The sequence below is a fragment of the Oratosquilla oratoria genome, chromosome 23, assembly GCF_046742065.1.
Source record: "Oratosquilla oratoria isolate Oo_2021 chromosome 23, ASM4674206v1, whole genome shotgun sequence".
Taxonomy (NCBI): domain Eukaryota; kingdom Metazoa; phylum Arthropoda; class Malacostraca; order Stomatopoda; family Squillidae; genus Oratosquilla; species Oratosquilla oratoria.
Genome location: NC_134799.1, coordinates 39,678,498 through 39,696,979, shown reverse-complemented (window position 1 = coordinate 39,696,979; position 18,482 = coordinate 39,678,498). Strand labels below are relative to the sequence as shown.

Sequence of the window (18,482 nt, the reverse complement as noted above, 5' to 3'; positions counted from 1 at the left end):
AGTTCAGTCTGCCCAAGCATGTGGCGAGGACATTGAGGTCTTGAAAAACTTTACATACCCTTGGAAGTGTAGTGCTAACAGTGGTGGGTCATGTCAGGCTGTAATTTAAAAGATTGGCATTGCCCATGGTGTTATGGGCTCTCTTAACCAGAGTATATGCCATTGTTGTTATTTGTGCAGGAGGACTAAGATTTGAATCTTCAAGTCACTAATGCTGCCTGTCTTACTGTATAGCTGTAAGACATGGACACTGAATGCTGACTTGAAGAGGTATCTCAATGTCTTTGGTACTATGTGCCTTTGGAGAATCATGGGGTATCACTGGAATGACTTTGTATCAAACCATGGACTTAGTTTAGGCCATTTATCAGCATAATTTGTGAACATCAGTTTCCCTGATGATGATCTTACTCACAGGGTTGTGTCTGCAAAAGACAACTCTCAATGGAGACAAAGGCAAATTAAATTGGCCAAAAATTATGGTTTCAGGTGAACAGCATATTTCATCTATTTGATCATGTAAACTTTTATCAGTTTCTGTAGTTTGATTAGGTGGTCTGTAAAGTAATTTAACCACAATTTTGTGATGTCTGCTCTGGAGTTGTACATAAATTATATTAATGTTATTGATAGCTGCATTAGATGATATGCTAGCATGATGTATATCAAAACTACCAATATTCCTATTTTCTCTTTTGTAACTAAAGAGGGAGTATTCTGGTAAGTGGAATTCTGCTAGAAAGTCCCTGATTTACATGTTTATCCATGATTCTGTGACAACAACAATGTGGTACTTTTCCATTTCTGCAAGAGCTTCAAGGTCTCAACATTTATTCACTAAACATTGTGAATTTATATAGCATGCTTTGATTTGAAAATGATCATGAATAGTTGTTGTTTTGCTATTGGGAAACATTATGCTCTCACTGCTGGTATATCCTGACAGGCATCTTTTATCTGAAAATAGAAACTTAATTACTAAAAAGTCTTGTGAGTCAGGTTACTCCAACCACATTTAAGTGACATCCATCATGTTGTTGAAATCATTCCAGAAATTTAAATAGCCAACACTTTCCTGCAAACAGAGATAGTTGATTGTTAGTACTGACTGCTTTGCTGTTGAATGAATTAGTCTTCCATGTCTTAGGGAGGATACCTGAAATTATAAGGTTTGGTTTTAATTTTGTATTTCTGATTCATTTGATTGTATTTCTGTAGCAGTTCTTCCAGTCTAGTGGACTTAATGTTGTTCATGCCTACATGGAGAATGAAAAGTGTATTATTATCTTATCAGTTTCCACCAATTGCCCTTACATAAATTAGTCTCAAACTAACTTTGTTTCATGAACATTGTCATCCTTCTCAGTGAGTACTGTACTTTAAATTAGTTGAAAGTTGTTACTGGAACAAATTCTTTTACATTAGTTTTCCTGGCTCCTTTTTTGATGAATCTAGACTGATTTTTATTGGAGTCCTGAGAAAGGGGTAAAGGTTTGTTATTGTTTACAAATGGGGAATCGGTGGACAGACATTTACTGAAGCTTTTGATGATAACTCTCAATGATTCCTGTATTAAATGGCACTTTTCATCAAAATTGCAACATAAATCTTCTACCCCTTTCCTCCAAACCTTCATATCATCTTCTAACCTACAAAACTTGCAAGACATAAAATGAGAAAAAAGTGCCAAGAAATTGACCATCACAAGTCATGCATGAAGAGTTTGCAGGCATTCTGAAGACTTAACCCATATTGCCCGGAGCACATGTAAACAAAGCATTTGCTATGCGTTCATAAAAACAATGGATACAATGGCCCATACACTCACATTTTAATTTTATTTACAAATGTACTTGTTATTAAACATAATATGGATGATTATACATCAAAATAAAGCTTAGAGTCTGTATTTTCTTTTGATGAAAAGGAAACTAAGAAAAATTAATATGGATAATGAAAAAAAAAAATTAAATATGACACTAAATCTGGAAAAGAAAACATACATTTTATGTAACTGACTCTGGAGGGAAAGTACTTACATTTATGTGAAGGCAGTGATGATTAGAGGCTTGTAGAGTGTTTGTACTTTACTTGGATGAAAATACATGGTGCTTGAAGAAGCAATCTATGCAAAATCCACTGTCACATTTAGGACAGTACCTGCGGGATTGTACACGCTTGCTATGGTCCCCAACACACACTCTCTCTTTACCATCTGGCACCTGTTTCAGCTCATGTACACTCATTGCATGTACTGAATGTGATGGAGACGATATTGATGTTGTTATATTTCTGCTTTCCTGAATCTGCTCTTGAGGAATTTTGGAGGAGAATTTTTTTTAACAAGGTTCCTTATGACAGAGTTCACGAACTGGAGCCTTGTTAGAATAGGTCTCTGGGATGTATTCTTCTTGTACAGAATATAGCTGTTGAGAGTAGCTGTGCCAAACAGAGAAAAGGCAGCTTTAGTCGTCCATTTGATGGTCTTTCTCTCTGCAAGATAGGTGTAGAGCTGGGTATCCTTCAGATCGACGCCACCCATTACTTGATTATAATCAGCAACAATACAAGGCAACTCCTTTTCAGGTTTCCTCTCTTTACAGTAGTGCAGCCACCTTTGGTAACTGTTGACAGGAGTACAGGAGTCTTTTTTCCATCTCTATAGGCAACACACAGTAAAGGTCCTTTCCTCCGCTGTGATACATCATGGTTTTCTAATTTTTCCTTTACTGCTTCCTGTGGCAGGCCTTTCCTGTTTGTTCTCACAGTCCCTGTTGCTGTTGTCTGCTTTTCCCAGAGATCTAAAAAAAGTTTGGGCGAGGAGGAGAAATAGTTATCTAGGCCCAGATGATATCCATGATGCAGGAGGTCTGCCTGGGTCAGTAGGTGCATCACTAGGTCATATGTTGCACCTTCTACACTCTTGGAGAACCCTTTGTACAGTTCAAATGTCACAGTATAGCCTGTTGCTGCCTCACACAAGCACCATAACTTCAGACCAAAACGAGCATGGCACTTATTAGGCATATACTGGCGTAAGTGAGGGGTCTTACCTCGATACCCAATGATACCTTGGTCAATTGAGATGGCCCTCTCAGGATTATAATGGGCTTTGAATGCTTTTATAAAATGATCCAGTAGTGGTTGCACTTTATACAACTTGTATGCAGGGTCTTGCTGGTCAGGCATCTTACTATTATCACTGAAGTGCAAGAATTTCAGGAGAAGTTCAAAACGCCCCCTACTAAAATTGGTTCCAAACCATGGTGTGGCCATAGAAAGATCTGAGGTGTTCCAGTAGGATTTGATAGTAGGTTTTCTTACAATCCCCATATTTAGAATAACTGCCAGAAATGCATATAACTCTTCCACTGATGTCTTACCTTGCTTCAACCAAAGATGTACAAGAGACCTGGGTTTATCCTTCAAATATTGTTTGTTACTTTGAATCCACTGATCTGCATACCTGTTAGTCTCCGTAGCAATTCCATTCATGAATTGCTCGTTGAAAAAAAGTTTGAAATACTCCACAGGCTTGGCATCAGTTTTAGGGGGATGCTTCAGCCCACTAACACCTGTAAAAGGCACTGTTGCAGGGCCTGGATCATTTCCTGGGACATGCATCCATTCATCTGCTCCACTCGACAACACTGCACTTCTATCATCACCATCACTTTCACATTCACTTGCACTAAGCGTATCACAACTCGCATCACCTTCATCATCACTAGATTCTTCCTCACTTGTAAGGCACTCATCCATTGGAAACACTTCAAACGAATCAGAAAGCTGAAAGACAATTTCATCTTCACCACTAAAACCCGCAGACGCCATGACTTTTGCAATGAGGCTGTCTTATATTTGCCTATTTCAAAGGTATTACGCACTGTATAACAATATCTATTACACTGGGTAACAAAATTTTTTTTTTTTTTAAATCGTCCAGGGTTTTCCAGCGGAATTAGACTAATTGTGATGCTCCGAGTCTGAAAATGCCCTTGGTTTTTCTCAATCAGGTCAGGATTGTTCGCTACAGACATTTAAGAAAAAAACAATTTTTCGTCCAAAAACCCAATTTCTGCGGATCATAAAAATTCGGTTTTTCCGTTTTCCTGGGGAAATAAAAGTCAACGTATCCAAATTCATTCATTTTTTAAATACTTGATTACATTTGATAAGCTTAATACATGTACATGAGCATTACGTGACACAAAAGTTCGGAGTTCACGGCGTAAATCGCCGTTTCCTCGAATTCCGTGTGTGAGCAGCTGCTGGGTTGTCTCTCTTCAGCGACCAGCAGTAGTCCGCGAGCATGACTGCGTCCCACCTCCCCTGGTACCTCTCCTCCATTTGACGCATGTCCTGATGGAACCTTTCTCCCTGCTCGTCGCTGACCGCACCAAGGTTTTCAGGAAACTTCTCCATGTGTGAGAACAGGAAATGCATCTTTATACTCATCAAACACCCGAGGTTTTGGAAGTTCTTTATCATGCTGTTGATGAGTGTGGCGTGGTTTGCTGCCTTCTTGTTCCCCAGGAAGTTGTTCACCACCTGCACAAACGACCTCCAGGCGGCGCACTCTAGCGTGTTCATGGAGTTTTCGAACTCTGTGTCCTTGATGAGCTGCCGTATCTGTGGGCCATCGAAAATGCCGGCCTTCAGCTTCTCAATGGTCACTCCAGGGAAGGCTCGCCACAGGTAGTTGAAGCACCTCCCATCCTTGTCCAGAGCGCGCGTGAACTGTTTCATTAACCCAAGCTTGATGTGAAGCGGTGGGAACAAAATCTTTTCCCAGTCAACAAGAGGTTCGTTTATGATGTTGCTCGCCCCAGGTACTAACTGCTCTCGCGCCGGCCACTCTTTCTTCACATAGTGCTGGGCTCTGTCTCGACTGTCCCACTTACATATAAAGCATGGGTACTTTGTGTACCCAGACTGCTGACCAAGTAGAAAGTTCACCATCTTAAGGTCGACGCAGATGAGCCATTGGTGCTGCTCATATTGGATTTTGTCGAGCACGTACTTGACTGCTTCATATTTCTCTTTGAGAGTTGTGGAGTGCGCAAGAGGAATTGAGGCGAACTCGTTCCCGTTGTGGATGAGCACACTCTTCAAAGAGCGCTTGCTACTGTCTATGAAGAGTTGCCAATCTCTCGGATCATATTGAGGAGCGCCGAGTTTAACAAGAAGACCGGCGACATCTCGGCAGTACACGAGGTCTTCCTCCTGGCAGAAGTAGCCCATGTAGTCCTGGTGCCTTCTACGAAAGAACGTGATATGCGCGTCCTCGCCGAGTAGATTTTTCTCTTTGAGTCTGGAGGCCAACAGCTCGGCGGAAGTCTTCGACAAGCTGAGATCCCGAACCAGATCATTAAGCTCACATTGTGAAAAGGGCTGCGGACCATCTTGTGTTTCATACTCTTCTTCTGTATCTCCTCCCTCATATGCAGTGGTGGCCTCGTCGTCGCTGTCAGGAAGCTCTCTGCACGCTGGTACAGGAAGTTCTTCGCAGTGAGCAACTGGACGGCGGGCAGATGGAAGGTCGGGGTACTGGAGGCTGCTCCGATACTTCCGGTTGATGCCAGTAGTATTGATGGCGCAGAAGTAACAATCCGATTCATGGTCAGACGGCTCCCTCCAAACCATCGGAATCCCAAACTTCAGTGAAGTTTTCGTGCCCTTCGTCCACCGCCGGAGGTATTCCACGCACGTCATGCACACCGTGTGCGGTGCCCAGGACTTATCTTGGTCACCCAGCTTGACTTGAAAGTAAGCCTGGTATGCGCGCTTCGCAAAGCTTGTGATGCTCTTCCTGTGCATTGACAGCGTGTATTCTCCGCAAATGTAGCAGAAAATGTCAGGATTATTCCTGCATGACCGTCGCGCCGAAGCCATATCAATACCCTGAAAAGAAAGAAATAAGTCAATTAGTCAATTTCAAACAGAAACACACCAGAAGCAACCATTTATATATGAATAATTCGCTATATTCTTCAAGAAAAATAGGATTGAACTCAAAACCCTTCAAATTATCATATGTATAGCTCGTCAGGTAGGCCTATGGCTGTATCTCAAAAAGTTGACCTGATTGAGCAAAACCAATGTGATATTCGGACTCAGAACACCAAAATTAGTCTAAATCAGCTGAGAAACCCCTGACGATTTTTTGGCTGTTACCCAGTGTTATAAGTATTGTTCCTCAGATACTTATCTATTTTTCTATAACAAAGTTTTTTCTGATTACGGCACTAATCACAGGAAAAAAAATGGGCAAAATATGTAAACGTTTCCGACGCACTTTGATCAGGAAAGCGAATGTGCTGTTACTGCTGATAAGATTCAATTTATAAGCCACCCTGTGATTGGTTGGCTGGACCACCTCGTGGAAATGATAGGCCAATAGTTGGTCTAGATACATCAAGTCTCGGCTCAGTGTAAACAAAGACGAATATCTTTAAGTACCGCGAAATTTAAACGGAGCCGAAATATCGTCATTAGGACTCTGTCGAACAAACCGATATCTCGGCTCCATGTGCAATATGGGTTAAAGTAGTAGTAAATACATGAATACATGATTAACTAATCAACAATAATAAAACAACATACATATATATACCAAGAACTTTTTCCCCCTTACAAGGGAATTTGCCAAAGTCAAAGACATAAATCCCCTCACACCCATTTGAACCCTACATACTCCACTCCCATTCACTGGCCCTCCCTCCCTATTTTCTTAACTCCTCCTGGATGACAGGTCATCCTGGATCTTGCCCACTGCCCTGGGTCAGAAGCAGTGTAGTAAGACGCAGCAAGTCCACTTCATTTAATTGGCAGCCCTCCCTCTCTGTCCCCTCATGCAGAAAAAGGGAAGGTGGGGAGAAATCCCTACGGGCTGCATCAAAATATCATTCACACATACTCCCTCAACCCCCCATCCCCTACTCACTCCCTTCCATGTATCACAGCATCACCCATGCACAACGATTCTCCATTCAACCCTATCTTCTGTCCTCTCCCTTCTTTCCACAACAGACATTCCCTTCTTTCCCAATGTCCCTTTTACCCCGTCCATCCATCTCTTGGTTGCTCCCTCATGTTCACTCCCCCCACCTTTGCCTTCCACACCTCTTTTACTAATCTTTCTTCACTCATTCTTTTCAAGTGTTCAGACCATCCCAATACTCTTTCATTAACCCCATCTCCCAACTCCCTTTCCACCCCTTCTCCTCCTCACCATCTTGTTTCTCACTATCCAGCCACATAATCCCTACCATACTTCTCAAGCATTTCATCTCAAACACATTTAAACTCCTCTCTTTTGTTCCATGTTTCTGCCCCATGCAATCCGGTTCCAAAGGGAAAAAGAGGAGAAGGATATAGTGAGGGAAATACTAAAAGAAATACAGGAGGAGGGACAAGGATTTGAAAAGGAAATAGAGGAAATTTACAGAATGGGGAAATATTCTGAAGAGAAGAATAGACCTCTCAAAGTAAAACTAAATTCGCAGAGGATAGTGGAAGAAATATTAACAAACACAGGAAGACTAGCAAAAAGTAATGGCCACAAAAATTTATGGGTAAAAAAGGAACTGAGTGATGAGGAAAAAGAGAGAGAGAAAGCACTAAAAGAGGAAGCAAAGAAAAAAAAACGAGAAAAGAATGGAGAGCATTAGGAAGGAGTTTTTTTTGGAGAGTGATGGACTTGAGAATGAGGAAATGGTACATAAAGGAAAAGCAGGAGCAAGAAGAAAAGGCAGAAAAGGAAAGAAATTAAAGGTAACATATACCAACATAGATTGATATCAGGAATAGATGAATTGAATGACTTATCTGGAACAAGAAAAACCAGATATAATGGGGATTGTGGAGACAAAATTGAAAGGATCATTACCACCAAGGATTATATAATTGTTGGATCAGAAACAGTGAAACAAAGCAGGGTGGAGGAGTCATGTTGCTAACCAAGAAAGGCCTAAATGTGACAAAAATCATAGAAGGAGAGAACAATGTGGAGTTGATTATGATAAGTGTTGAGGATAGAGATATGAAAAATAGAAAGTATACAGTGATTTATGTCCCACCTAAAACTCATGCATGGAATGAAAGTGAACACTCCAAAATGCTGGAAGACACAAGACAAACACTAAATGAAACAGTAAAGAAAGAAGAAAATCTGGTAATCATGGGTGATTTTAACTCGAAAGAAAAATGTTGGGAAGAAATGACTGTGAAAAGTGGAGAAGATCACTGGGGAAACATGTTACTAGAAATGATCATTGATTACACATTTACACAATGGGTCAAGGAAAATACCAGATATAGAAATAATGATGAACCCTCAAGATTGGATTTGATATTCACATCACAACCCGAAATTGTGGATAAAATAGAATAGAAGACACCAATTGGAAAAAGTGATCACATAGTACTAGAACTAGAATTGAATGAAGAAACAAATATAGAAATAAATTAAAAACACAGAAAAGGAAGATGAATGTATAACAAAACGGATTTTAGGAAACTTAGAAAATTCTTTCAAGAAGCAATTTGGGAAATATTTGATAATGAAGAAATAAAGGTGGAAGAGAAATGGAAAATTTGGAAGGAAATCTAAAATGGAGGAGTGGACAAGTATGTACCTAGACAAAAACAGGAAAGTGTATACATAAAATCCTGGTACAATCAAAAGTGCAGTGAGGCAAAAGACAGAAGAGATAGCCTGGAAAAGATGGAATATAGAAAAAAAATCTGAGAAATGGAAAATATACACTAAACTAAGAAATGAGTATGTAAAAATACATAGGGAAGAAAAAAGAAATTATGAAAAGGTCATAATAGACAAATGTAAAGATCAACCCAAATTATTCTTAGATATGTAAACGGCAAACTAAAAAATAAACAGGAAATACTTAAACTACGTCAAGGTAACAATACACAGAAGATATAGAAATGGCAGATATTATGAACAAACATTTCAAATCTGCCTTCACCAAAGAAAAAGAAATTCTACAAAACTGTGACCAAAGAAATGAAGTAAGATTTCCTCCAATGAAAGAATTAAATATTACTTGGAATGAAATAAGGAATCAAATATCAAATCACATGGCATGGATGGAGTTGCAAACTGGATATTAAAGGAATGTATAGATGAACTAACAGGAAAAATACACAAAATAGTTGAATGCTCACTCAAAGAAGGAAAATTACCGGGAGACTAGAAAAATGCCAATATAGTGCCAATATATAAAGGGGGAAATAAGGAATACCCAATAAATTATAGACCAGTGTCCCTAATGAGTACAGTAGTTAACATTTAGATGGACAAAATATCTGGAGAACAATATACTGAACCTGAGGCAGTTTGGATTCAGACAGGGAAGATCATGTACCACTAACTTGATTTGTTTCTATTCAAGATAGATATATTGCAAGAAAGGGATAGCTGGGTGGACTGTGGGACACATGGATGTCCTGTCATCCAGGAAGGTCTAAGATGAGAGGGAGGAAAGGGTGGTGGATGGGAGTGGAATGGGTGGAAGTAGGTATGTACCTTTGACTTACCTATCTCCATTGTATGGGGGAGAAAGTTCTCAGTACATAGATACAAAATATAGAAATATGGCATGGGATGCCAGCATCTCCACCATCAATGTATACATGCTATTGGCTTGTGAGTTGAGATTAGCCAATTAGAGCACAAAATTCATTTAACATTTGCACTGATTGTCTATTATATTGCCCTCACATTCCCGCCATTTACCTGTGTGTCTCTGCCACAATTGTGTGCTTTGTTTATGAGTTTATTTTTTTTTGTGAATGCCTTACAATGGTGTGCAAATGCCCTGCTTCTTCTAGTGCGAAGATGATTTATTGTAATATTCACAAAATAACTCTAAGAATGGAAAGTTGTCATTTACATCTTAAAATAATATAAGAGTGTTAAAACAACATTTGTACCATTAAAATGGGTACTATGAGTAATTTTCAAATGGTGCATCCATTATGCATGATTTTTCACTATTTGTGAGGGGTCTTGGACAAGCAAATACTGGGGAATCACTGTATATTCAATTACCTTGGCAGGGCTGTTAATCCTTTCATTGACAGTGCAATTGGCAAGATTGTTTCTACCATTTAGGTTGAATCTATGTCCTGACAGCTTGTGACATTATTTCTTGTCCTATTTTGTGTTTTTATTTAATCAGTTCCCTCTAAAATCCTGTATTAATCCCCCCCCCCTTCAGTCTCTATAATTCTTAAAAAAATAAATGAAAATGTTTTACTCGATTTTCATGTGCTTTGATTCTTACATTTGGTAAGAGTTTTGTGGCTTGCTGCTGCACTTTTTTGCAATCTATAAATGTCTTTTATGAAATTTGGGGACCATAGAAAAACACTATATTCCAAGTGTGGGGAGACCAGTGATCTATAAAATTGGGTTATGATACCTGGACTTCTTAAGTCAAAAGATTGAATTACCAATCTTAGTATTATATTTGTTTTCTCTGAGACAGAAATATAATGCAAGGTGTTTTTACATAGTTACTGATAATTACTCACTATTTTCTAGGATGTTGTCTTACTCTTATTGGAGAACGGAGCCAGTGTGTCGGTGATAAATGGAGAAGGACTGAAACCATCAGACATGCCAAGGAAGACACGGGTATGAAAGAATATGTTGATTAGTGGATGATTTTCTAAGTAGATAGTGCATGAAGAGATAATATTATAAGTAATAGTGGAAATAACAGTCAGATTCATTCTCTCCCTCTGTCTCTTTCTCTCTCCTTTCCTCTTTCCTCCCCTTGTCTGTCCTCACTCTCCTTTCTCTCCTTAATCATTCACTCTCTCCCCCTCTTTTTATATGTATATATATATATATATATATATATATATATATATATATATATATATATATATATATATATATATATATATATATATGTATATATATATATATATATATATATATATATATATCAAGGGCTTTTTCCCACTTACCAGGGTAGTAGCCAAAGTCAAAACACCCACCCCCAATCATTTCATCCCCACCCATTCCACTCCCATCCACCACCCTTTCCTCCCTCCCATCTTAGCTCCTCATGTATGACGGGTCATCCCTGTATCCTGCCCACTGTCCTGGGTCAGAAGTAACCCAGTAAGACAGCACATCCACAGCAATTCAGCTTCACTTAATCTGCCTGGGCCGCAGGCCTCAAAATTCATAACCCCCTAGTACTGCATTTATCATAAAAAAAATCAACTCTTACAAATTACTCTGGAAAAAATTCTACTGTTAGTAAACATGACAATGCATCATCCTACAAGTTTTTATTGCTCTACTCACCATGGTTGTCTCAGATAAATAACCAATAGTTGGAGAAAATTGTGGTAGTGGCAACTCTCCACACCTCTGGCACAGGTGCAGCGTATAAAAAGAACGAGGCGTAGGAACTCCCGTAGTAACAATAGAAGGGTCAGAGGGCACAGAAGCAGCTGCAGATATAGACCGGGTGGTGGTAGTGGTTGTGGTGGTGGTGGCGGTGGTCCCAAATGGTGGTGGTCGCGCGTGGGTGGAGAGGCTTTGTGTCACAGAACCCCGCTCTGGCCGGCCACGTGCACTAACAACAGGGGTTGTTGGTGCCGTTTTTGACACCCTGGCACATTTCTGGTCCACTAGATGCTGCAGCTGTGGTTGCACCACGCCTGGATGATGTACAAGGCATGGGTGACGATGTAGTCACAATAGCGGGGTCGGGGTCTACATCTAACCTGTGCAATGTGCGTCTCCTCCCACCTTGGCTATCACATTTATCACTAAACTTTAGCTTCTTCTTAGCACCAGGAGCCATAGTTGTAAATAATAGTTACACAAATAAGTAAATACTTAAATAATTCTTGCCGCGACACTTGACGCACACACGTCTCACGGAAGTCGGCAGAACACTGGCTGGCTGGAGCCGAGGACCAGTCTGCTTGTTGCCAGTCAACAGTGCTACCATAGGTCTACCTCATGACCAAATATGGCAGAGATACCAGTGCTAGCGCGGTTTTTATTAGCGCTCAAAGTAGCTGTCCCATTTAAGGACTGTCGGACTTTTGCGACACAGTCCTGTTTAAGGCCTGTTGGACTGCATGGGTTAATCGGCAACCCACCCCACTCTGTCTCCTCATACAGAAAAATAGAAGATGGGGAGAAATACCTTCAGGCTGCATCAAAATATCATTCACACAGCCACTCCCTAACACTCTGATCCCCCACCCACCCCCTTCCTTGCATGACAGTATCATCTCTACACAGCCATTCTCCACTCACACCTACCTCTTGCCTTCTCCCTTCCCTGCTCAGAAGACATCCTCCTGCTCTGTGCCTCTTTCACCTCATCCATCCATCTCATCCTTGGTCACCCTCTCATGTTCGTCCACTTCTGTCTTCCACACTTCTTTTACTAATGTGTCTTCATTTGTTCTATCTATGTGTCCAAACCATCCCAATATTCTTTCATTGGCCCTATCTGCCATCACCTTTTCCATCCCTGCTCTCCTTCTCTCCTCGTTTCTCACTCTATCCAACCTTGTACTTGCCATACTTTTCAGACATTTCATCTCAAACACATTTGAAATTTTCTTGTCAGCCTCTCATAAATTCTATGTCTCTGCCCCATACAAAGCTGTTGGCACAATCACCCCTTCATATAATCTCTTTGTATCCATTCCCAAATGTCTGTTTCTCGCGACACTTTTTAATCCCCCAAGACACATATTTGCTTCTTTCAGTCTACAGTCCACCTCCACTTCTTCCTTTCCAGCCACATGTGACCCAAAGTACTTAAAGGTATCATCTTCCTCCAGTCTCTCTCCTTTAAGACCTCTAATTCACTGCCATCCTCTCCCTTTGTAATTCTCATCACCTTACTTTTACCCACATTTACCTTCAACATTCTCCTATTGCATACCTTCCCAAACTCTGTCACTAACTACCTTAATTCTCTCTCTGACCCTGCCACAAGTTCAGTGTCAGCAGTAAACAACAACTAGTTTACCTCCCACTTCTCTCCATTTTCTTTAACCATCTCCAGTCCCCTGCCTATTACCCTCAACCTCCCACACCACCCCATCCATGTACACATTGAACAGACATGGTTACATGACACATCCCTAATGCAGTCCCACCTTGATTTCAAACCACTCACTCTCTCAATTTCCAATTCTAACACAGGCTCTACTACTCTCATAAAAACCCATGACTGCCCTTAACCACTTCCATACGGTGCCGCATACGTAGGCGGCATGAGGAGCAAGTGGATATGCGGGGCTGCCATATCGGCGTCTTGATTATATTTATTGTAGTTGCCCCTGCATAATGACATACTCTCTAAACTGTCTTCATCACATTTTCTATGGTTATCAAAATTCACAGGTGAAAGAGAGAACGATCGATATAAGTAGTGACTATATTTTATGATGCGAGTATTATTACGACACATCGTACGTCTGGCAGATAATGCTGCCCGCGAGATTTTGGCCCGGAGTGAAGAGGTTAATAGCTTTCCCCCAATCCCATATATCTGTGAAACTTCCCACAATGCCTTCCTGTCTACCCTGTCATAAGTTCAAATACATAAAGGCCCAAAAAACATCCTTTTCTTTTCCTAAAGCTTTCTCACATGTCTGCCTTACCACAAAAATCTGATCCACACAACCCCTACATGTCCTAAACCTACATTATTCCTCACCAATTACACCCTATGTTCCTCTCCTAATCTGCTCAATGAAACGCCTCCCACAAGCTTTCCCAACTACACTTAACAAACTGTTCCCTCTGAAACTACACTCCCATTTGCCCCCTTTTTCCTTGTGAAGCAGAACTATACAGGCACCCCTCCAGTCCTCTGGCACTCTACCCTCCCATAGACACACATTAAACAACCTCACTAGCCATTTCACTATTACTGTGCCTACCTTTTTCAGACACTCCACATGACACCCATCCAACACAGATGCCTTACCTGCTCTCATAATTTTAATAACCAATTGCACCTCATCTTTTCTTATTTCTCCTACATTTTCCTCACCCATCACTGTCATTTTTTTAGAGCCTCCCATTGCTACAACCAATCCCTCCCTATCCTCTTCCACATTTAGTAACTCCCTAAAATACCCTGCCCATCTTCTTACTGCCATCTCTTCCATTATCATCTCTCTATCTGCACCTTTTACTTTTATTCTCTACTTGATTTGCCTCCCCCTCCTCTCTTAATTTCCTTCCAAAACATCTTTTTATTACTTTCAAAATTTAATGTCATGCTCCCCCATTTATTTATGTATGTATATATATATATATATATATATATATATATATATATATATATATATATATATATATATATATATATATATATATATATCACTTGGACAAAATGTAGTAGCACATTTGTAAATTATTAATACGAAGAACCCACAGTCGGAATAAAAGGAAACTTGAAGAAAGTATAATTTCTATATTTCGGCTAATGGCTATAGCCCTCTTCAGGAAAGTACAGGTTACAAAAATTTGCAGAAACATAAATACAATTGAGATGCGAGTAGAAAGGGAACATGCGCGACAGATTGTCATGTTTTTAGCTCTGTGTGTTCCCCTTCTACTCACATCTCCATTGTATTTATGTCATTGCAAATTCTTGTAACCTGTACTTCCTGAAGAGGGCTATAGCTATTAGCCAAAATATAGAAGTTATACTTTCTTCTAAGTATATATAGATGAGTGTATAGTTTTAGGGGAAAGGTAAATATAGTGGTCATGGGATCACAATGCTAGAATAGGCATTGAGCAAGTAGATGGAGTAGTTGGAAGGTTTGGGGTGCCAGGTAAGAAGTATAGTGGAGAGATGATTCTTGAGATATGTTTAGAAAGGGAGTTGATGGTTACAAACATAATGTTTAAGAAGAGAGCCAGATATACATGAGAAAGGGTGGTGGAAAGATGGGTGGTTGATAAGGTGTTAATGGATGATGTAATGGCACTCAAAAGGAGAACTTGAAGAGTTTTGAATGTTCATGTTGTCAAGGGAGATAGTGGGGGAGTGTCAAATAATTTTTTGATAGAAGGAAAATTGAGAATAAAAGAAAAGTGGAGAAGGAAGAAAAGGGAAGGGGGTAAGGAAGTGCTGAGAGTAAACACATTGAATAAGGAGGATAAAAAAAAAAAGAATTTAGAAGCTGAGGCTAGTGTGTGAATGGACGAAGTACTGAAGGCAGTTGTGTAAGAGAAGAAGTGTGTATATGCAGATTGGTTACAGGGTAGAGTAAAGAGAGCACATGAGAAGCACAGGGAAAAGAGAAGCCAAATGCAAGGTGAGAGATGCAAAAAGTAGGTCTGGTGTAAAATGTAGCAGGAGTTTGACAGAGAATTTTGAAAAGAATAAGATTTTTGGAAGGAAGTAGAGTGAGGGGATGAGTCAGGTAAAGGGTAAAAGGTTAAAGGATTAGAAGTGCAGATATTAATGGAAGTAAAAGCACTAAGGGAAAAAAGGGAAAAGTACAAGTGGCCGAAAGTCAAAGAGGTTAGGCTATGGGAAGTGCCAGGAAAGTAAGGAAGATGTAATTGCAAAAGAAAATTACAGGGCTATAGAAAAAGGTGAGATACAAAAAGCATTTAAAGTGATTAAAGGTGGTAAGGCATCTGGGTTGGATAGGTTGTAGAGTATCTGACAAAGGGAGGAACTGTTAGTGGATTGGCCAGTAAAGTTGTTTAATCTGTGTCCAAGGGAGGGGAATGTGCCAGAGGACTGGAGGAGTGCTTGTATAGTTCCACTTTACAAAAGAAAGGGGACAACTATGAAGTAGCTTAGGTAAGATCAGTTTGTAGAGGGTTTGAAGTATTGGCTGCATGCTGTTGTGCAGTAGCATGCAACAGATACTTTAGGGACTATATGGGGCACCCACCCCTATAGACCAGAGCCACACATCATTTTGTCTATGTTAGAGGAAATCTGTACTCATAGAGAACTTATGCTACTTTATTGTACTGTGACTGTTCCTCTGTTAGAGGGTGGGGGTGGAAAGAGAACTGGCAAATAAGGTTGATCAAAGAATGCTGAGATGGTTCGAATGAAAGAATGGGTGAAGAAAATCTAGTATAAGAGTTTGAAAGCAAAGGTGGATGGAGTGAACTTGAGGGAAAGACTGAAAATAGGATGGATGGATGAAGTAAAGGGAGCTTTGAGTAAAAGAGGAATGTCTACTGAGATGAGAAGGGAAAGGCCAAGAGATGAGTGTGAGTGGAGAGTGGTTGTGAATGAATGCTGAATAGATGTTGCCCAAAGGGATTTCTCTTTTCCCTCTTGAATTACTCCATGAAGATGCTGGGTCTTGCTTCATTGCCACTGACCCAGGCAGTGGGCAGGGGACAGGGATGGCCTTTCATCCACAAGGAGCTAAGATAAAATTGAAAACAAATGGTTATGGAATGTGTCGAGGGGAGTTTATACCTTGCCTGGCTGTCTTCCTCAAAATGGGGAAGAAATCTTTTTGTATATAGAAAACATATTCATGAGTCCCTAGTGCCCTCACCTTGTCCCATGTATTTGCCTTCTATGATAAGCATGGGAACACAGTGAATACAATTATAGAAAAATACAGTAACTTTTGTGCTCTGTTCACAGATAATGCAACTTATCTTGGCGGCTGAAAAAACAGAAAGACGGCGTGGGGAGGAGCGTCTTCTGCATGCAGCTCGGGAAGGCAACTCTGAAGATGTCATGAAATTGGTAATGGATTTGAGATTTTATGTTGGTTCTGCTATTGTGTTTAGTTAAGATCTCAGGACTAAATCAGTATATAAATTTATTGCCTCCCCAAGAAACTGGCCACAACCACCAGTTCAGCCCATAATTCACTAGGTGAAGAGATTTTGTTTTACCTGGAAAGAGTGAGTATAGGACTATGAAATATGAAATGCTTTCTATCTTCTATGTGTTGAATGCATCTTAGGTAATTGGTATTTATTGCCAAGTTGATTTTGCATTCATACCAATATAGTGCAGTGATCTGAACATGGGCATGCCAGTGCATTTTGTGCTTGTCTTGGGAATGATTTCTCTGTTGTGCTAATTTCTAGGGGGTTTGGTGAAGTAAAAAATTGACAGTCTATAAAGAAGTGTTTGCTTTGTGATCTGAGTTTTTGTGTGGATGTATTATAGGGTACTGTTGGTAATGTATGAGTATAATACTTCTGGGGTTGATTTTTATGTTGCATTTGGTGGACTCTACCATTATGATATAATGTGACTTGATTAGGTTGGGGGCAATAGATTGAATGGGGCTGTATTATGCAATAGAAATAAAAGGGATTTCACTGGATGGGAGAAGTAAGGGTACATTGGGTTAGGGTGGTTTGAAAACCTCCTTACCTTAGGTTTCAGTGTTTCCTTTTCTTTATTCATGTTCTCTTTTTTCTTTTCTTCCTTCATTCATCCTTTTTTTTTTCTTTTCTTTTCTTTTTTTTTCTTTTTTTTTCCCTCTGTCTTTCTATCTCTTTGGTGTGTTTGAAAAAGGAACATGAACAGTCTGAATTTTCTCTGAAAATATGCTCAGATATGCAAATCATCAGATATGCACTCCTAATGGCCTTGAGCTTTCTAAAAAGGTATTTGCAGTGTAGGTAGTTTGTTTTTACAATTCAATTGCACTTAGGTTAGTAAAACCCCTATAATCTGATTATATGGGACCAAAGATGGTTGCCAGTAAGTGATAGTCTTATGAGACAGATGTCAGAATCCCCTGCCAACCTTCAAAGTTGGTGACTACACTCATGTCTATCTGTAATTGCAGACCCAAGTGGCCAACACTGTCTGTACTGGACCCATAATCATCCTGTCAAATTTGTATTTCCTCTACCTTTTCATATAAGGAGAGCTAACAACCAATGACTTTTCATGATTATCTTGAGCCATTGACATAGAAACATTCCCACTATAATACAACATAGTCCAATGTTTCTTCCCAGAGAGATCTATGGGAGGGCACAAGAACCATTGTCAGCCAGCATGGAGCTGCAGGTTTGGAGTTAGTAGAACTCAAGACAACAGTTATCACCATTAATCATTACATAGTTAAGTAATTGAAGAGACCTAAGCAATGTGGTAGGGGCCAGGGATGACCCTTCATCCATGAAGAGTTAGAATGGGAGGAACAATGAATGGTTATTTGGATGAGTGTAGGGTGGTTGTATGTTTTGACTTGGTCATCAGCTTTGTTTTTTCCATACAAAACTTTTTGTCTCATTTGTCACCACCAAAACACAATACACCTTAGTTGTCCACAAACACACATACACTAATAACAAAAGAGCAAACTGGGGAACTTTCACTGAAGAGACAGAACAACACTTTGAGACACTGAACAATATACTAGTCACAGACATATATACTACTGTGCACATCTTCAACAAAACCATACAAAATGCAGAAAAAATATGTACC

General features: G+C 39.9%; 1 protein-coding gene across 4 annotated transcripts in view; it reads left to right on the top strand.

The window, feature by feature from the left end:
* The window catches only part of LOC143038084 (oxysterol-binding protein-related protein 1-like), a 511,761-nt gene that overhangs the window by 33,276 nt on the left and 460,003 nt on the right, over positions 1-18,482 (top strand). For all 4 annotated transcript variants that reach the window (XM_076207017.1, XM_076207015.1, XM_076207016.1 and 1 more), the window contains 2 exons: positions 10,571-10,663; positions 16,665-16,769. In XM_076207017.1, coding sequence (XP_076063132.1) covers positions 10,571-10,663; positions 16,665-16,769 — 198 coding nt within the window. The remainder of the gene's footprint in view (positions 1-10,570; positions 10,664-16,664; positions 16,770-18,482) is intronic.